General features: G+C 38.8%; 1 protein-coding gene across 1 annotated transcript in view; it reads left to right on the forward strand.

Annotated features, from left to right (window-relative positions):
- The window catches only part of tle5 (TLE family member 5, transcriptional modulator), a 52,010-nt gene extending 31,767 nt beyond the window's left edge, over positions 1–20,243 (forward strand). The window contains exons 3-7 of the mRNA XM_037698129.1: positions 3,630–3,693; positions 8,497–8,541; positions 15,659–15,721; positions 16,383–16,457; positions 19,755–20,243. Coding sequence (XP_037554057.1) covers positions 3,630–3,693; positions 8,497–8,541; positions 15,659–15,721; positions 16,383–16,457; positions 19,755–19,982 — 475 coding nt within the window. The 3' untranslated portion in view covers positions 19,983–20,243. The remainder of the gene's footprint in view (positions 1–3,629; positions 3,694–8,496; positions 8,542–15,658; positions 15,722–16,382; positions 16,458–19,754) is intronic.
- Positions 20,244–21,049: the final 806 nt, after the last annotated feature.

Consider the following 21,049-nt stretch of genomic DNA (forward strand, 5'->3'; position numbering starts at 1 on the left):
ACACACACACACACACACACACACACACACACACACACACACACACATCCACACAAAAATTTCATCCTTGTGTAAGTGCTATTAGGTTGGATATAGTCACCGTGATAATAACAATCCTAGTCATCTAACCTTTAAAGTTTACTGACATATTGTTCACATGGACCAGGACACAAACTTTAATTTATTTTGTAAGTAGTAAATTACTTTCCTGGATCTCTTTGATTATTTTTTAATTTATTCATGTTAGCTTTTAGATTCTTTCCAAGGAGACTGAGTTTATTGGCTTCTCATTAAAATCCTCTATAATTCTCAGCTGAAGAGGGGCAGCTATACTAGCGCCTGGCTCCGTAAAAGGAAAATGTTGTTCAGCTGCAGGAAGCTGTTGAAAGACGGCAGGAAGTCTGTCAAAATAAAATATTAATTATTAAAATTATTTTAAAAAAATACACAAATTAGCCGCTCCAGTGTATAAGCCATGTAGTCTAAAGTGTGAGAAAAACAGTGGTTTGTACACCTGCAATTATAGTTTTTTTTAATGTTATTATTAACTTTTGCTGGGATGCCCACTTCTGTGAAGATTGGCAGCTAGCTTTAATGTTTCCCACACACAGGTGAAGTATGAGGCTCCTCAAAAATTACAGCTACATTATTTTTAAATATGATCCCTACATGAAATGCTGTTGCATCTTTCAATACTGTTTGAAGTATCTATGCTCCTGAAACAATACACTCGCTCTCTGCTTCGGCATCCGGGATCCTGTATCAGCAGCTCTGTTTCTAAGCTTTTTTGGCATTTACTCTTATTTAGTTAAAGTGCAGTTTCTTGTGAAATGTATAAAAAATGGATGAGGAAATATTTATGGTGAATAAATATCTAAATATTTATGACCCAATAAGCTAGTGTAAGCTAGCTCCTGTACTTTTCCAGAGTAATTCATGATTTCACCTTGAGTTTGACAAAAAGCCACTGAGCAAGCAGCAGCTCCTCCATCATCCACATGCCTTCAATTGCTATGTTGTATTTTTGCATTGTACACACAAAGATGTTGCGGAAGTTTTAAGTGGCCGTACTATGACGACTCGCCAACATCAAAGCGGCACTCAGTTATATAGCAAACCCTAGAAACAAAATAGACCCAAGTAGAGTCAAATTAGGGCGAAGCAATTCAAGGTGAGACTGGACAATCAAAAGACAGCATATGATCAATTTTGGCATCGTTTCTTCTTTGTTTACACAAACCTTACCCTTCTCCAGACCAGAACTTCTGCCTTTTTTTCTGGCACGCACACCTGTCGATGATCATTTTATTAAAAGCCCCTGGTTGTTAGTTACCCATTTTGTTTCTATGAATGCTGTAAAGCTGTATCATTTTTTGTCTCAAACACTACTACTTTTGTATTTATATTTTTGTTGATCTAAAAATAAAATACACATTAGTTGTGTTGTCATTAGGGCTGGACAATAATTCAATATCGATATGTCACAATATACTTTTGTTCGATAACGGTGATATGAGTTTTAAGCACATTTTCGATATTTTGATATGATTACAGCGTTTCACTGACGCATTTCTTTTTCTGTTCGGGTTGAAGTGTGTGGTGACATGGATGTTACGCAGAGCTCGAGTCCAGAAGGAGTTAGCGATAGCAGGCTAGGCTAATCTTCCATCGCGCGTTGAAGTTTTCGCTTCAAAATAAGTGCCCATGACCGTCAGAATGTGACTGAACAAGTTTTCACAAGCGAAGAGAAAACAGACGATATAACTGATGAGAGAGGAAAGACTAATTCGGCGGTGTGGAAGTGGTTCGGCTATCTAAGAGCCGATAAACTGCAGGTTTCAGTGTGCGTCAAAATGTGACGAAGCCGTTCCAACTAGTGGTGGGAACGGTGGTTAATTTGAGCCGGAACCAGATCCGGGAACTCTCATTTTGACCGCTCGGATCCAGCAACTCGCGTGACAGAATCGGAGCTGCATTCACACACAGGCTTGTTAATTGTTGTTGCTCTCTAAAATAGTAATTTCAGTTCAACCTTTATACAGGTTGTTAGCCTCATTGAGCCTCATCATTTACAAGGGAGACCTGGTTTTAATCAAAATAATCAAATGTTTACCAACCTGATAAAATACATCAAAATGCAGGAAATTACATCTCTTTTATTCCAAAATTTTCTGGGGGAGGACCCACGGTGTGGGTTAGGGTTAGGTTATGTTGTTTAAAGTTAAAACTATTAAGTATCAAAGTAGAGAGTTTTATCTTTATTTGACGATGATTTCATTTTTTTTAAGGCTAAATACAAATAAAATGTGAACATTAATTTATTTGTACAGTTTTCTGAGGCTTTTATATTGTTTATATCGATATCGGAATTATATTATTATTGACTGAAATTAAGAAATATATTGTGATACCAGTTTTGGCCATATCGTCCAGCCCTAGTTGTCATTTCTAATGTTTATTTAATGTTTAGATCCACTAACAATCTGGTGACCTTTCTTCGTTAAGCGCCATCATATTCATAATGAAGATAGTGGAACTTTTTTTAAAAATGATTTTAAATCGGTTTAAATTTTTTTGTAATATAAATAATTAGAATGAACTAATTTAATTTTAAGTTAGAACAATAAAACCTTTAAGTTTCTGCAATTCTTTTTGTTTTGGTAACAAAACTCAAATGAGGACAACAATAACAAAACAAATCTGAAATGACAGCATCTGTTGTGCTGATTACAGAAGAAACCCACCTACTGCATGCATGTGGATGTTCACATCATTAGCTATGTGTAACACTATTTTCCATCTGCCAACTAGGACTAACTTATGATGAAGACTCAGTCAGCGTTTGCTCCATTCGAGCTGTCATTCCTGCAGACAGCTGAGAGGAATAAACATGCCCGCCATGAAACAGGCAGCTGACTTATCTGAAATCTAAATCTTTCCACCGTGTGTCTGAGCACATTTTATTCAATCTTACCAAATTCTCTAAATAAACAAAGCCTTCTGAAACTGACACTTTTTAACTGGGTGCTTCGATCAAAACCATGGAGGCTGATTTTCTCATTTTATATGACAGTGAGGTTGACTTGTTGACGTGCTCTCCTTTGACACGTCTCCGTGTGTGACATCAGCACTGACATGATTGCAGTTAATGGCTGTCGCAAGGTCTGAGTTACAACGGATGTTCTAGTGGTGTGTTAAATTTTTAACCTTGCTGCCTAATCTCTGAGTAAGAAAACAGATATTTTTGGCTGAGCTAGATATTCTAGAGTTCAGAGCAAGTTCATCTCATCAAAACCAGAGCCAGTTCGACCCCCACCCCTGTCATCAGCACCTGTCCAAGTGAAAACGCTGTCACCGAAGGGTTAGGATGATGGTGGTGATGATGATAGAGGTGACAGTCATGATATAGATGGTAGTGGCGAAGGAGATGATGAGAACGGGCTGGTAATGATGACAATGAAGGAAGAGCTTTTAGTGACGATGAAAGTAATGACAGTGCTGCAGGTGAAAGTTGAGGTAATGATGATCAAGGAGGTAGAAAAGTCGCCACGTGTCAGCACTTTGGAAAAAAGACCACCAAGCTGAATAAGAACTTTTGACTTTGTTCTTCTCTCTCTTTGTCTCTCCAGCTTGAAGCTTGAATGTGACAAGTTGGCGAGTGAGAAGTCAGAGATGCAGCGCCATTATATCATGGTGAGTTTATATATGTCTTCTGTATGTGTTGTGCACCTTTTTAGTCATTATGTTGCTATATATTTATTCAGGCTGCTGTTTAATATACTGTATTATTTTACATTATTAGTTTTGGATTTTTTAGCATATTGTTTGGTGTTCAATTAGTGTCTTAGATCCTTATATATTGTTTCTATTTAAACTTTATACTTTTGCAATTTTTGGGTGTAACTGGGACCTTGAGCACACAATTTCATTCCACCTTGTGTCCCACACGTGATGCGAATGACAATAAAGAAACTTGAACTTGATTTAACCATTGTTACATATTTTATCTTTATATTAGGGATGTCCGATATTGGATTTTTGGCCGATATCCAATATGCTGATATGTTAAAACGTATTTGGCGGATAACCGATACCAATATTTTTTTTATACGTTCCTTTGTCAGAACATAGCCCACTTATTTAGGCTTATTTGCTACAAAAATTGTGTAACAGCTGTAAGAGCTGGTGACATATATTCTGTAACAGCAATATGATATGCATAGCACTTTAACTTATACCTGTATTAAATGAAAAGTGTTAATTGTTATTAACATTAGTGACCTGCGATGCTGTCTCACTTGTGGAGGCTTGTTCCAGGTTCCTAGCTGCAGTGTGGGATCCTCTGCACTCCTGTGCATGAAGGACAGCCTTTTTAAGTTCAAAGTTTTTGTCTATCCATTGTGCCATAAGACTAACCATGCTAATGGGGCTAACACGACTTCCAAATGTCTGTGGTAAAACTCACCCAAGTGCTATCAGCTATTAGCTTCTCAATGATGTCGGAAAAGATGGCTTATAACTCTGGTAAGGCTATGTCGGAAAAATATATCTGACTGGGGACGATGTAGCGAGACTCAACGTAGTCCAAAAATCTTCACAATCTGACATCCTCAACAACAACAAAAAAAACTTCTACGCCGCCCACATTTTGACTTCTTCCTCTCAATCGTGATCCGATCAGGTAGGCACACGTGACGTCATCACGTTGTGCTGGCGCTACAGTCATCCTTGTCACTGGGTTGTCATACAAAAACGGCACCTTTTATATCGGTGAGTTATTTTGATGGAATGTCCGATGTTTAAGTTCAACACTAATATCAACCGATACCATGCCAATAATATTGTGCATCCGTACTTTATATTTATGGATATGATTTTACGTAGTTGACCCTGATCAGTCTATGAATTTACAGTACTATATGCAATGCACCAACTCTCTTCATATCCACTGTTTCCCATCTTTCTTTGTCTTTTTCTACATGCGCGCTCACACACAGATGCTCAGAGCTGTGCTCGCCTGCTCTCTGCTTCACCTCAGGGCTAATCTCATTGTTGCTAGCCATAGCTGTATAGTCTGATGTTTTGCCTCTAACTGATCCTCTGACTGGCTTTAATCTCATCTAATCTTTGCTGCTGCACACTCTCTCCACCATCAGAAGGCCAACAGAGACACACAAACTATGGACACACTTGCTTAGTTTGTTTTTCAGGCCAGCATTAACACCTACACTTTAACACACACACATCCATAGCTCTTATAGCTCTATAGCTATTAATATCTCAGATAGCTAAATTTACAAAGCGTAGACGCAAAAAATGATAAAATCTAAAATTCAAATAGGTTGTGTTGGAGTGTTTAAAATGTATAATTTGTTGCACTTTAATTTCAAATTCTGTATTGTAAAATAAATAGTAAAAATGTTTGCTATCTTAAGATAGCATTTCAATTGTTTTAAAACATCCAGCTTCTTCAATTACCCTGAAATTATATTAGTGTATTCCTTTGATGGTCAGGAAAACGTTCAGCAAAACCTTTCCTGGCCTGCAGGCTGATATTATCAAGAGAGGGTAGTGAAAAGAAAATTAAGGGCTTTCGTCAACGCTCAATATTTATGCTTTTATGTTTATAGTGCTCTGGAGCACAAGCTACAGCTGTTTTATGTCCATTTAGTTTTGTTAACTGTTCTGTTTTACATCAAAATGTGGTATAACTACATTGGTCTGCAGTGCACGATTGCCAGTTTACTGCAGAGTAGGACTGTAAGTGTGTAATTCTAGGGTTGGGGTTTGTCACAGTGCTTAATTCAGCTGATTGAAAAGGAGCTTTTAAGCAAAGCCAAAATGCTTGGAATCTCATTGGTACATTTTAACTGCACATTTCTATCTGGTTATTAATTTCAAAAAAAAAAATTTTTTATCTCCGTCTTGGATTTAGTCAGAAAGTAGCTCATAAAGTTTGTCAACAAGGTTGTGCTGCAGGAATAGTTGTCATTGATGCTGCTTTAATCAGATGGTCAGACCCAAAGTGTACATGAAGAAGAGCTGTCTGGATTAATGGATGATTGAAGAAAGGCTGGACTGTGAAAAGCATTGTGTGATTCTGCACAATAAGACACGAGGCTCTGATTGTTTTCCCAGAAAACAACTACTTAAGGCCACATAAAAACACTAGACTCATTCTTGTCTATGAAAAGTAAGAATGAACAGCAGCTGCAAAAATGTCCAGGCAAAAGGTGCCATGAAACTAATATTCTGAAGTGTTAGACAGATGGGTTCAGAAAAAAATGGAATAATTCTTATGCTCTGTGTTTTTTATTGTCTATAGGAGCTATACATATAAAACTGCTATTTCAGAGCGCTGTGTCAAATTTAAAACCTCATGACCGGGAAGTGCTCGCCTCATTAGCGCAAATAAGATTTTCTTAAAAATGTGACAGACCATATTATAGTTGCATTACATCGATGCATTTTACTAAACCAAGCATTTCATTATTAAAATTTTAGCATAATAGATCTTTATTTTCAACCGTTTTAGGCTTGAGCTCAATATGTTGCTCTAAAATTGAGCTACAAATGCAGTATTTTGAAACCTACTTCCTCGACGCAGTATGTAGTATACGCATACACATTAAACACAAACACACACACTTCCAATCCATCAGTGGCAGGCCAGGTCTTGTATCCCCACAGCGATCTCCCCACTCCTCTAATAGCATATCAGGTTGCCCCCACTCCCCCAGCCAGTGGCAGCACCTCCGTTTCCCCAGTGCTGTAATTACTTTAGGGACCTTCTGCGTGGGCAGCTATAGAGAAGAATACAGTGTGTGTTTGTGTGTGTGCATGCTTTCACTAGGCCCAATGTGTGTGCACATGCATTCACCTTGTCAGCGTGAGATTGAACAGAAAACAACAGTTGTGTGTGTCTGTGTGTGCGTATGAAAGAGCAATCGACTGACATAAATGTGTGTGAGAGCTGTGTGCTGTTTGTTTTTCACTGACAGAAGCAGACCCCTGCAGACAGAGCGGGTGATTAACAGGGTTGACGCCTAGAAGGTGGCCCTCTCATTAACAATGAACACACATACGCCAAAACACACACTTTTACACACATTAAATGGCTCCTTCGCTGTTTTATTTTTCTTTGTTGTGCGTGTTCTTGTTTTTGTAGGTGTTTGCATGTTGCATCAAAATCTTTGAAATGAGATTTTAAGATCTCAAATATACGACGGAGCTTTAGGGCCACGCTAAAAAATTGTATATTACATTACCACGCTACGAAAAAACAAATTTAGAGCCATAAAATTATGAGAATAAACTTATAGTATTATGAGAGTAAAGTCGAATAAAGTCTTAATATTATGAGAATAAACAAGACCTTTTTTTTGGCAGCTCTCATTTATTTATTTATTTATCTCCACAAGTCGGATCCACGACATGACCTGTCAGTCAATCCAGTAGGCGTGTCAACAAATGACTAATCCGAAGCTAAATGAGTTGTAATATACGAACTCAGACACATAAATCAGGGTTTACTTCATTTTAACTGTGGTAAAATGAAGAATGTTAAATTATACTTTGGTATTGGTTTTACTAATAAGGAGATACTTAATCTGTATCAGCATCAGATTATTATCAGTATCAGAAATTTGAACCTGCTTACAGTAAGGTGATATGCTCTGATGGGCTGCAGCACAGCTCTGCAGGTAAGGAGCATTTAGCTTCGGATTAGTCATTTGCTGACACGCCTACTGGATTGATTGACAGGTCGTGTCATGGATCTGACTCGTGGAAAAAAAATAAACGAGAGCTGCAATAAAAGTCTCGTACAACTTTCTTCTCGTAATATTAAGACTTTTCTCTCGTAATACTAAGACTTTATTTTTGTAATTTAATGTCTTTTAATTTTAATTTTTTCAATCTATTTTTTTTTCTTAGCGTGGCCCTAAAGCTCCGTCGTACAAATATGTATCATGGCGTTTTTGTTGTTTTAAAAGTTTAGTAATTTTTATTTTTATTGTTTCGAATTTGGATTAACCATTGCTCCAAATGTTTACTGTTCAGTTTGCAAGAATGCTGAAAATATGCTTTAAAATATAAGAATTTAGCCTTTACTGTTCTGTTTATGTTACTTCATGTAGAATTGTACCTGTCTGGTGTATCAATGTAAACAAGCGAGTAAAGGTGCAGCTGTTTCTGCTTTGCAATCTTTTTCTAATCAAACCATGATGATGGCAGAAACAGTAGTGAGACCGCTCAAGGCTTTTTCTGTCAAAAAAGCCCCTCTGCCATTAAAAGCCTCTTGGAAGTTGTTCAAGATGCTTTTGATTGGGGGGGGGGGGGGGGGGGGGGGGATGGGCTCAGACATTAGAATCCTGGTGTATGTCAGATGAGAGACATTCACGATGTGCTCTAATACACAGTAACTTCAAACATGATTGATTTTATGCACTATTCTTTAATCTTTTTTCTGTTTGTTGTTTGCTTTTGTCTGTTTAGTACTATGAGATGTCCTATGGGCTCAATATTGAAATGCACAAACAGGTGAGTTTATTTTAAATCTTTTGTATTTGTGTGTATTTGTATCTTGTAGTTTTCTGTGCTCGTTTAGACTCAAAAGCTTCAGTGATATTAGTTGGAAAGAAGCATGTTTTGTTCATTTTTTTGCCCCAGGACATCTGAAATATTTTGTATGTACTTTGCTTATGGTAAAGTAGTCAAGCCTCTACTGATATATCCTACAAATACAGAAGTTGATTACTAAATTACCCTTTAGGAAGATCGGCAATCAGGAAAAAAAAACTGTTTTGTTTTGCCTTTGTCAGTTTGCTTGGATAAAAGGCATTTTGTCAAAGCCCATGGAAATTTTGTGCTGTCTGTGCTGAAATACATATCTAGCAGCCATTAAAAATATTTCCAAGCTATTTTTTCATACAATGCATTTTGCAACAAAAAGTCGTGATTCAGGCGGCAGAGGGAGGAAAAACTGATGTTCGTGCTTCAGTTTGTGTAGCTTCAGCTGGAGTCATTTATGCCCAGCCTGAAGGTGGGAAAGAGTCATGGGTCTCCAAAGAACCAGCCCTTATCTGTGACCTCGTCTGGATCTGCACATCTACACACACGCGCACGCACACACTCGTTCCTTTTGATTGATGGCACACACTGACGTCCATATTGGCCGAAGCCAACACGCTTTGACAAATGGAAACACACAAAGAGAGCAGTAACAGCGTCCGTGTTTTAAAAGCGTTCACATTTATGCGCCCACACAAACTGAGGTTGGAAGGCCAATACGAGCACTGTGATGCATGCTGCACACACACGCACGCACACACACACACACACACAACTCCATGTGAGCACTTTATCACACATCTTCTCTTTATCTCACAGGGAGATAATTTACAAATCTTGTGTTTGTGTGTTTGTCGTGTGTGTGTGTGCATGTGGTATTGTGCATTTGCTCATGATCTTTTGTGTTGGCTGTCTGAAATTAAAGGGGGAAAAAGTTGATGTGCGGGTTAAGACAGTGCACGTGTGCGTGTCCCTTTTTCATGGGTGCTTAAATTCATCTGTGTATTACTAGAACATGTTCCCAAGAAGCTGTGTGTTGTTGTGCACGTGTACTCCTCGTTTGTGTGTGTGTGTGTGTGCACATTTTCTTTGTGTGTAGTGTGAGTGGGTGTGGCGTGCAGCTAGTTCCATTAGAGTGCTGAAATTGAAGGGGATGTGTGGAAACGAGTGTCGAGGAGCATTCATGTCTAGGCCTATTGTGCAGCGCGCCCCCCCCTCCTTCTCCACTTTCCACCTCCATCTCCATTTCCTCTTTTTTCTTTTCTGTCTCACACATTGGGAGATGCTCACAGTTGCACCCTCTTGATCACTTTATTCTTTCTCAATCCAAGAATATTCCCTCCACACTTTGTATTTTTACTCTTTTTTTTTTAAATTCTTAATCTCTTTTCTTTGTATCTTAGTTTTGTCTGTATTTCTAATTCAGGTTTCCTGTTAACTATTGTCAGTTTTTAATTTCTGCATGCATAGTTATAAACGCCTTTGATATTCGATGTGCTATGAGATACATGTGTGTCATGAAAGTGTTGAGAGTTTGTGTCTAATGATGCATATTCTCAACAAGCTGCTACTTAACATCAAACCATAAACTCAAATCAAAGGAAACTTTGTTGCTGAACCCCTTTCATAAATATTCACACTACTCGTATCAAAACACCCTGTGCTTAGGTAAAAACACTGTAGCAATGATAAACCATTCATAAAACACTTAATGTATAGATAACTAATCTGCATTTACATCTAACTGGTTTTATTTTTGGCATTTTTATAAAATAAAAAGTCAACTATCTCTCCTCCCCCCCCCCCCCCCCCACACACACACACACAAATGTTTCAGACTTCATAAAGCTCAGCATTTAGTAGCATGGCAGTTATTTTACCGTTTTCCATTTTAGAAATAATTCTGAAGTTTTGATAATAAATGCACACAGAATTAGTATAAATAAATGTAACATTAAGAGTTTATTTGGATCCTTTAGGAAGTGTTTATAAAGGAATAATAACCTACGGTGGCCCCATAAATATAGCTCTGTCAGCCACATATGGTCTCCTGGACTGTAGTAGATTTTGAAGTATAATAAAGTAAATTAACCACCAAATTGTGCTGAAGAAAGGTACTTAATTTTTGACATTTTCCTCTACTTACATGAGTACGGTTGAGATTAGGTTGTGGTATTTAAAATTTGTAGGCAGGGAAAAATCTTTTATTTTTTTTCAACATTGCTGAAACAGTAGCTCTATATCTGACAGGAAGTAGTTCCACAAAGACCATCTAGAGAATGAACCTGCACACAGAGGAAGTTTGTGTAATAGCAGGGTTGTTTGGGCTGTAAATGGTACATGGACTGTACTTATATAGCACCTTTCTATCTAATCAAGATCTTTACAACACAATCTGTGTCCTCATTTACCTCCACACACACATTCATACAGCACTCTACTACATCTCTACAAAGATAATCTGAACAAATCATTCTAAAAAGATTAATCTGTGCTATATCACATTCATACACTGATAGGACAAACATCAGAGGCAATGAGGGGTTCAATGTCTTGCCCAGGGACACTTCAACATGTGACTGCTGGTGGAGTCGAACCCCCAACTCTCCCAATGGAGGACAACTGTAATCACTGTCACATCTGCCCCAATTTTGTTTTCCATACTTCCTTTTAACACATCTTAAATCAAATTGAACATGTTTTAGCCGTTTGCCTGTTCTTTTGAGTTTACATTAATCCGACTAATTGCCAAAAAGAAGTTTGCTAAACAGTAATATCTGCATCAGTACATGCAGTGAGTGGCCAGGTTTTCCTGTTTTTACTTTTACATTGTCTGGTTTTACATTTCGCTGTGAAACTAGGCCATATATGTTATGTTTTACAGCTTTGTGAATAATTAAGTCCTCCAGCAGAGCTACAGAACTTGAAAAAAGCAGAGGTAAACGTGAGGAGACAATCTGAGAGAAAACAGGCTTTAGAAAGGAAAACCTGAAGGAGAGGCCCACAAGAATAGATCATAGCGTTTAGATAAAAGAAGAGACAGGCTGAGTCGGGGGGGAGACGGGGACAGACTAAGGGGGCAATGAAACAAGAAGAAGCCATAGATGGCATGGCATGAGTCCCACTGAGACATTTTAAAGACATTAGAGACGTCGGGAAGATTGTATGTGTAATGACAAGCGGATAGAATAGAGCTCTTGATGGGGGTGCTGTTCTCTGCATGCGTCATGATTATTAGAAGGGCCCCCTCTTTCCTCATCATGCCTTGAATTAGGCTCTAACACAATTTACAGCTGCTTTGCATATCTTGGGCAGGTTGGATGATTACCAACCAAATATGATAAAAGATCTGAGCGTAAGAAACATTCATGAGATGAAAGAGAAAAGAGTTTTTTTGTGTCTGCATTGGCAATCCTTTCTTTTTGTATATTTGTGTGTAATTGCCTTGTAACCATGAGTTCTGTGAGGACGATGGGGTACAAGCAACTTAATTAATGAGGTGAATCAAATGATTTTTGCTATAATGGTGTGAGTGTGATACCAGACATACAGTGCCTTGCAAAAGTATTCGGCCCCCTTGAACTTTTCAACCTTTTGCGACATTTCAGGCTTCAAACATAAAGATATAAAATTTTATTTTTTTGTGACGAATCAACAACAAGTGGGACACAATCGTGAAGTGGAATGAAATTTATTGGATGTGTCAAACTTTTTTAACAAATAAATAACTGAAAAGTGGGGCGTGCAATATTATTCGGCCCACTTGCGTTAATACTTTGTAGCGCCGCCTTTTGCTGCAGTTCCAGCTACAGTCTCTTGGGGTTTGTCTCTATCAGTTTTACACATAGAGAGACTGAAATTCTTGCCCATTCTTCCTGCAAAACAGCTCGAGCTCAGTGAGGTTGGATGGAGAGCGTTTGTGAACAGCAGTCTTCAGCTCTTTCCACAGATTCTCGATTGGATTCAGGTCTGGACTTTGACTTGGCCATTCCAACACCTGGATACGTTTATTTGTGAACCATTCCATTGTAGATTTGGCTTTATGTTTTGGATCATTGTCTTGTTGGAAGATAAATCTCTGTCCCAGTCTCATGTCTCTTGCAAACTCAAACAGGTTTTCTTCCAGTATGGTCCTGTATTTGGCGCCATCCATCTTCCCATCAATTCTGACTATCTTCCCTGTCCCTGCTGATGAAAAGCAGGCCCAAACCATGATGCTGCCACCACCATGTTTGACAGTGGGGGTGGTGTGTTCAGGGTGACGAGCTGTGTTGCTTTTACGCCAAACATATCGTTTTGCATTGTGGCCGAACAGTTCGATTTTGGTTTCATGTGACCAGAGCACCTTCTTCCACATGTTTGGTGTGTCTCCCAGGTGCTTGTGACAAACTTTAAACAACACTTTTTATGGATATCTTTGAGAAATGTCTTTCTTCTTGCCACTCTTCCATAAAGGTCGGATTTGTGCAGTGTACAACTGATTGTTGTCCTATGGACAGACTCTCCCACCTCAGCTGTAGATCTCTGCAGTTCATCCAGAGTGATCATGGGCCTCTTGGCTGCATCTCTGATCAGTCTTCTCCTTGTTCGAGATGAAAGTTTAGAGGGACGGCCGAGTCTTGGTAGATTTGCAGTGGTCTGATACTGCTTCCATTTCAATATGAGTGCTTGCACAGTGCTCCTTGGGATGTTTAAAGCTTGGGAAATATTTTGGTTCCAAATCCAGCTTTAAACTTCTCCACAACAGTATCTCGGACCTGCCTGGTGTGTTCCTTGGTCTTCATGATGCTCTCTGTGCTTTGAACAGAACCCTGAGACTATCACAGAGCAGGTGCATTTATATGGAGACTTGATTACACACAGGTGGATTATATTTATCATCATCAGTCATTTGGGACAACATTGGATCATTCATAGATCCTCACTGAACTTCTGGAGTGAGTTTGCTGCACTGAAAGTAAAGGGGCCGAATAATTTTGCACGCCCCACTTTTCAGTTTTTTATTTGTTAAAAAAGTTTGACACATCCAATAAATTTCATTCCACTTCTCGATTGTGTCCCACTTGTTGTTGATTCTTCACAAAAAATATTTTTTTTATATCTTTATGTTTGAAGCCTGAAATGTGGCAAAAGGTTGAAAAGTTCAAGGGGGCTGAATACTTTCGCAAGGCACTGTATATTTTTCCCAGTTTGTGAAAGTCATTGCAGATGTTTCCCGTACTAATGATTGTGTGATTTTTAATCTCAGATAATTTACATTTAATCAAGATTTGAAATGCAAGGTCTGTTCGAGGGGGGATGTCAACAAAACACTTATGATTAAAACCAGGAATAATTTGATCCCACCTTAAGTAAATGTCAGTTTATTAATTGAGACATTTTGACCATTTCTGTGTCCTATCACTGTGAATTTGACCTCACAAATCACAATATAATTGAAGGATTTACTTTTCTTTAAGCACTAAAATATAAAGACCTTCCTTGTGCTGGCTTTGCCTTTTAATTTAGCTAATTTTACCATCATTCAAGTGCATGAATCTTGGTTTCATATGAGCAGAAGTTGTTCTCCATCTTTAGCTTTTAAAATAGTTGTTTTCTTACAGATCCTGTGTAGTCTTTGTTTTTGAATTGTTCCAGTGTTTTTACCTTTTTTATATTAAAGAATAAACTTTTGAATCAGAGCTTGACTAGACTCTGCTCGTCTAATAAGTACTATTGTAGCTGTATGCTTCAGTCACAGTCCACAGTTATACAATCTCTAGTGTTGATTTGATATCTCGAGCACATTTTAAAGCTCCCACAAGCAGCTACTGGTAATTGCAAATTGAAATAAACTCTTTAAATTCAATAAAAAATGACAAGAGCAGATAATGGAAAACTGGAAGAAATATATCAAATAAATAAGGCAACAAAGTTCTGAATTTGCCTCAACTACATGTCACAGCCATTATAAGAATCATAATAATAATAATAATATACAATCATTATAAAATCAGAGCAATTGATAAACTAAACTTATGAAAATGTGAAAAATTTGACTTTGTCCAAAGATGCAATTTGTTAAAACTGTACTGAAGAATCCAACAATGTTCAGTCAGGTCATCTGGATGGTTGCTTCTTTTTTTGCTGAGACGTTTCATCCTTCATCCAAAGGACGCCTTCAGTCTGAGAAGCCACCAAACAAACTGATTCACACAAACGGCACACTCCATAATGGGGAAAAAACAGTTTGCTGGTGCTAAGATGGCCTCCAGGACCTGCCTTCTCCCCGATGAACTCCTCTGAGACAGTCATGCCAAAGTGGTTCAAAACACCAAAGTTCATGTTCAATAATCCAGGTAAAAATCCAACAAAGTTCAGTCGGGTCATTTGGACGGTTTCTTTATTTGCTGACGTTTCGCCCTTCATCCAAAGAAGTTCTTCAATCTGTGCAGCCACCAAACAGATTCCCACAAACAGCACACTCCATAGTGGAAGAAAACAGGTTGCTGGTGCTAAACCGTCCAGATGACCTGACTGATCATTGTTGGACTTTTACCTGCGTTACTGAGCATGATTTTTTTGGTGTGCTGAAGCATGTATGACATCATAAAAGTATGGAGTCATCTTTCTTTAGACACGGTGGACTTACTGCTTCGCATTTGTAGATGACTTATGTTAAAAATCACACTTGATGATTCTGACGCCGAATCTTTGAAATGGATTTCTAATTTTTGTTCATGTTTTTACTGTTTGTTCTTTTTCTCTGCTGTTGCTGTGAAAATACATAAATGGAGCCAGGAATTAACCCTCAAAGACACATGCAAAAAAAAAAAAAAAGTATATCCTTGTTTTTATAGTAAGGTTTTCATGGTGTACAAATAAAGGTCCAACAATTGACATCATTCTAACTTGTTGCTTGTTGTGGCTTGGCAAGTTTGACATTCAGATATCAGCTGTTCTGCTGCCACAAATAACAAATGATGAGCAAATATGTAAACATTATGAAATAATTAATAACTGTTTCTACCTTTAGTCAAAACATCTTGATCACCTGAATACCAGGTTCATTCTGTTCTGTCATCTGAATTACTCTGCTTCTTCACAGGCTGAAATAGTGAAAAGATTGAACGGGATCTGTGCACAGGTCCTCCCCTACCTGTCTCAGGAGGTAAACTCCAACACACACACATTTATATGAAGTTGCCACTAGCCCTCTGATCCACAGCACTATTCCTCACTTCCTGGAATGAGTTCACCCTCGTTCCCACCTCATTACCTCTCCACCTCCATGACCCATTGCTCAGCATCCGTCTTCTCCCGTCATTCTTCATCTCCCGCTTCCTGTTTCCTTCCACCTCCGCTCTCCTCTGCCATATTTAATCTGTAACCTTCATCGCAGTTTTCCCTCCCCCAACCTCATTTCTTTTTGACCTCCTCTTCTACTCCTCAGCTTCCTTAATGTCCTTCGTCTACCTCCTCCTCTTTCCCACCTATCCTTTCTTTTTGTGTGTTTTTGTGTCAGCGTAATAAATGGCTGTGTGATTCAGATAAGCCGGACTCTTATCTGCCCACCAGGGGGTTGACCTCCACCCATTATAGCGCGCCAGTCGACCATTCATTTGGCAGTGTCACACGAGGCCTTTGTGTACATGTGTGTATATATAAGACTGAAAGAATAGCTAAATGGCCAGAGGGGGAGGTGCATTAGTGGCAAGGGTTGTCATGGAGTTTGTTGGGACTATTGATATTGATCTAACCTCTCCACCGACAAACTTTCCTTCTCTTTTTTTCTATCTCACTGTTCATTGTGTCTAATGTCCTCCCCCCAGCACCAGCAGCAGGTCCTAGCAGCCATAGAGCGGGCCAAGCAGGTCACCCCTCCAGAGATGAACTCCATCATAAGGGTAAGATGTTCCAGCCGCTCAGCCCCACCCATGTGTCTGAGGGTGGCTAATAAAGTGGATGCATTATCCACTGCAATCAGTTCTATTCTTTAATAATTGTTTATTGATTCATTGAGTGGAACACTGTTATCAATTTTTTAAACAAACATAGTACTTTTGTGCACTTTGTAATTTGGATCAGTAGCAAAGAACAGTCTGAGAACGAAGAGTAGAACAGATGAAGAAACACTCAGGCTGTTCCAGAAATCATCATAAACCCTAAAAGGAAGAGTTCCCATCTCTTGACATTGTGAGACACGCCTCCGTTCAGGAAATCCATTCCATAGGTTTGAAGCCAACTTGCAAAGCAGCTGGCAGGGAATCACATGAGGAGACGTTTTACTTGGAGACACAGACATGCATCATGCAGGTTGGATGGGAAAAATCTGATACGTAAATTATGCTGGTATCGGAGCCCGATACCAACACTGGATCGGATCGGCCCCATCCCTAGTAGAAATGTAGTTTAATTATGGCCAGATTGAGGAGTTTATGGCTTGTGTGTGTAGGCCAGGACTAAAGTGGATTAATTCTGGAAAAACTATTCTAATCTCTCTCATATTTTTTTTTCATTCATTCAACCTTTATTTATTCAAACTACTCTCGTTGAGCCACGAGGACTCGTTTACAAGAGAGACCTGTTCCAGACAGAACATATAAAGTTCAGACAACAATAACACTAAACCACGACAACAATAAACTACAGTAAAAATGCAGTTAAAATAAGAGTAATGTATAGAACAATAAACCAGGGTGCCATAAAACAGGCTGAAAAACTAAAAACAAGAAGATGAGAACAGATTTTATGGCAGTTCATGCAAACACTATTTTACAAACCCTCATCCTGCTGTCATTTTCATGTACAGGATCTTTTGGCAGAAACAAAATATTCATGTTGAAGTGTCCCAGATTGCACCAGAAGTGCTACAGCAGTCTGCTGCTGCTATTTGCACTTAAACAAAACAAGTAAAGCAAAATTGATGGCAATGTATTTTTTTTAATTAAATAGCATGAATTGCAGGAACTACAATGAAACATTTGAGCTGTTTTAAGATAACTCCAATGGCATTCAAAGAGCTATCGGTAACAGATAAGATATTGTTTATACCTGTCCTTAAATCCCCACCTCAAATTATATGAATTTTCCTTTAAGATACAGAAGTAATAAATTGGATTTAAAGTTTCAAAACCTAAATGATTAAAAGACACTAGAATCTTTGTCCAATATTCAAGTTTTTTTAAGTGTACAGCCTCCTTCTCCAGCAATTTTAACTTAGTACCACTATCATTTATGGTAATAAGCTCAACTTTTTCCAACACTGTGCTTCTAAGTTTTTTAAATTTAGTCTTAATTTAAATACCCCTAATGACATCGGATTCCCATCATCTCAGAGAAGGGGTAAAAAACATGTTTTTGTTGTGGGCTTGTTAAATCTAATTTAATTATGATACAGGGATTAAAGTGACGCTGCTTTCAACAAATAAAGAGACCCAGAACTAGTTTCACCCAGTCAGAGTAAAGCAGGGCAGGGCAGGGCAGGTCGTGCTTTCTGATGTCCGGTTCATTCAGGAGCAAACTGTGTTCTCAATGTAGTGAGAGACTGCAGGTGAGGGCACCACTTAGTCTCCTTCCCAAAGCTCTCACTGGCAGTCAGGATCACAGAGATCCCGCTACAGTCAGAGCACTCCTCCGGCACTGCGCCCCCTACCTTCCCTACCTTAATATCTATCGGAGCATCGTCATTATTGTACAGACATGTCAAACATGCGGCCACTTATTAGACAGCACCCCTTCATCATTATTATTAGCTCTTTGTTTGCTGCTCTGGGTGCACCAATATTTAACTCTGGGTCTAATTATGTAGCCCATCCACTGTGTTGCTGCAAAACAAGAACAACAGGGTGTCTTAGTGTATTTATCTTAGTGTATTGCTAAAATTAGAAACATCTTATCTAAAAATTATGCAGAAAAACTGATTTGTGCATTTGTCACGTCTAGACTGAACTATTACAATGGTTTATTATCTGAGTGTCCAAATACGTCTTTAAAATGTCTTCAGTTGTTCCAAATGCTGCTGCCAGAGTCTTAACTGGAGTTAGTAGGAGAGATCAGATCTCTCCAGTTTTAGCTTCTCTCCACTGGATCCCTGTCGAGTCCAGAACTGAATTCAAAATCTTATTTCTAACCTACAAAGCCCTCAACAACCTAGCTCCATCTTATATTACAGATCTTATTGTTCTATATTTTCCTAACAGAGCACTTCACTCTCAGACTACAGGCTCACTTGCAGTTCCTAGAGTTTCCAAAAGCAGAATGGGAGGAAGATCTTTCAGTTATCAGGTTCTTCACTTGTGGAACCAACTTCCAGTTTCTGTCCGTGAGGCTGACACATTGTCCAGTTTTAAGACTGGACTTAAGACTTTCCTTTTTGATAAATCCTATAGTTAGGGTGGGCTTGTTATGCTGCTGTAGGCTTAGACTACTGGAGGACAAATTGACCAAATGTCTTAAAATTAATTGTTAAAATTGAATAGTTTTCTTTTGATACTATTTCTATTTCTTAACGTGATTCTTGACCTGCCATTGTGTATCTGTTCCTCTCAAACCCAGCCTGTCAAAGCAGATGACTGCTTGTCCTGAGCTGGTTCTGCTAAAGGTTTCTTCCTCAAGAGGGAGTTTTTCTTTCCACTGTCGCCTTCATGTTTGCTCAAGATGAGAGTCTGTGATGGAGTTAAACTCAAAGCAGTCTACTCCTCAGATAAATAGTCTTAAATTATTATATTTATATATTAATGTTTTTGTTCATTGCTCTGAGACGACTTCTGTTGTGACTTGGGGCTATATAAATAAACTGAATTGAACTGAATTGTATTCTGGTTGGAATAGAAAGCAAGCTGGTCTGCACAGGCTTGTGTTTGTGACTAAACTGCCCAGAATCAATGCTGCAGTTGGAGAGTAACAAGTTATCTGTCCATAAACCATAAATAGCTGCCTTTTTGACACCGTTTGTGTTCTGTGCCTTCTGCTCTCGTCTCTTATTAGAACATTATGAGTATTTCTTCACTTGTGAACAGGTTGTTTGTTGCAGCCTCTTCATTCTCTTCTAGACCTGTTCAAACTTTTGCACCTGATCCACCATGATTTCTGTGAACCTTTGTAATGTGTGTTTTTATCCCACTGAGTGTTTTTTTTTTTTTTTTTTACAGTGGTTTGTGTTCTGAATCTTAATAAGTTGTGTTTGGTTGTTTTTGATGCAGCAGCAGCTCCAGGCTCACCAGCTGTCTCAGCTTCAGGGCCTGGCCTTGCCCATGACCCCCCTGCCTCTGGGCCTGAGCCAGCCAACCCTCCCTGCCGTCACCACCTCCTCCGGTCTCTTCTCACTCTCCTCCCTGCTGGCCTCCCAAGCCCAGCTGGCTAAGGAGGAGAAGGCTTCTCGAGACGGCGTCGACAGCCACCGCGAGGAAGACGGAGACAAGTCTGATTAGATGGTGTGTCCCCCACTCAGCTCTTTGATCACAGAGAACTGAATACTCCAGATCTGACCTCCTCCTTGGCCCCATAGCCTCTCCTCTGGTCTCCATCTCTTTTATCTAATCCAACACAGGTTTCTGTCTCCCCAACAAAGCTTCAGACCTCTAACCAGTCCCAGTGGTAGGAGAACTTTACCGCTCTGATCTCTTCATCTTTACAATTTGAGAAAAGTTTTAATTTGTCTCTTTTAGATCTGATTTCCTTTTTTATTTTTATTTTTTCTGTTTAAGACACATTTTTTTCAGTTGGCTTTTAATTATTTTCATTTTCTTCCTGATTTTTTAAAATCTCTTTAAATTGTTTTGTTTCTGTATTGTTTTTCCTCTAAACCATCCTCCTCCCACTTTCCCCACTCTTGTTCCTTTTTTTGTTAGTTTTTTGCAAAGGTTCTTGTTTGGCAGGACTGATCTGAAACTGCCTGCATCATTTTCATGATGTTAAACAGACAAAAACCTATAAAATGTATTGGAGACAAAACGATTCAAACCAAGATAATTAACGTATCTTTTTAAATTTATGTCCAGTACAATAAAAGCTCACCTGTTGACAGAGTTTGTCATTTAATTCAAATTTTAGAGGAATAAAGACAAAAATTAACCATTTTACAGCTGATGAATCCGCCTTTTCAGCTTATTGCAGATTTTTCAGGGTACAGAAGAATCCACCTAACACCCTAACTGAGAAGCATCAATAGTCAAACCTGTAGTAGCACAACCTGCAACAAAACGACCACTCTCCCCCAACACTTTTCCATCTTTAACGTTCTCTATTATTGAAATTTACAAGTTGAGAGTTATGAGGGCAGCCAGTATCTTTGAAGAATCCTCACACAGTGCAGGTTTCAGCAAAACAAGGACAAAGCAGAAACAGCATACAAGCTATGTTACATGTGAATGTCATATTTATCCACTCAGCAGGAACAAACGTAATACACGGGCTCTGGACTAAAGGTATTTATCTCTGCATGTGGCCGGTCCAAGCCTCTCTGTGGAAAAGCTTTGGATTCTGTTGCTCTTGAAAT

Source organism: Nematolebias whitei, chromosome 3, assembly GCF_014905685.2.
Source record: "Nematolebias whitei isolate Nwh7 chromosome 3, NemWhi1, whole genome shotgun sequence".
Lineage (NCBI taxonomy): Eukaryota > Metazoa > Chordata > Actinopteri > Cyprinodontiformes > Rivulidae > Nematolebias > Nematolebias whitei.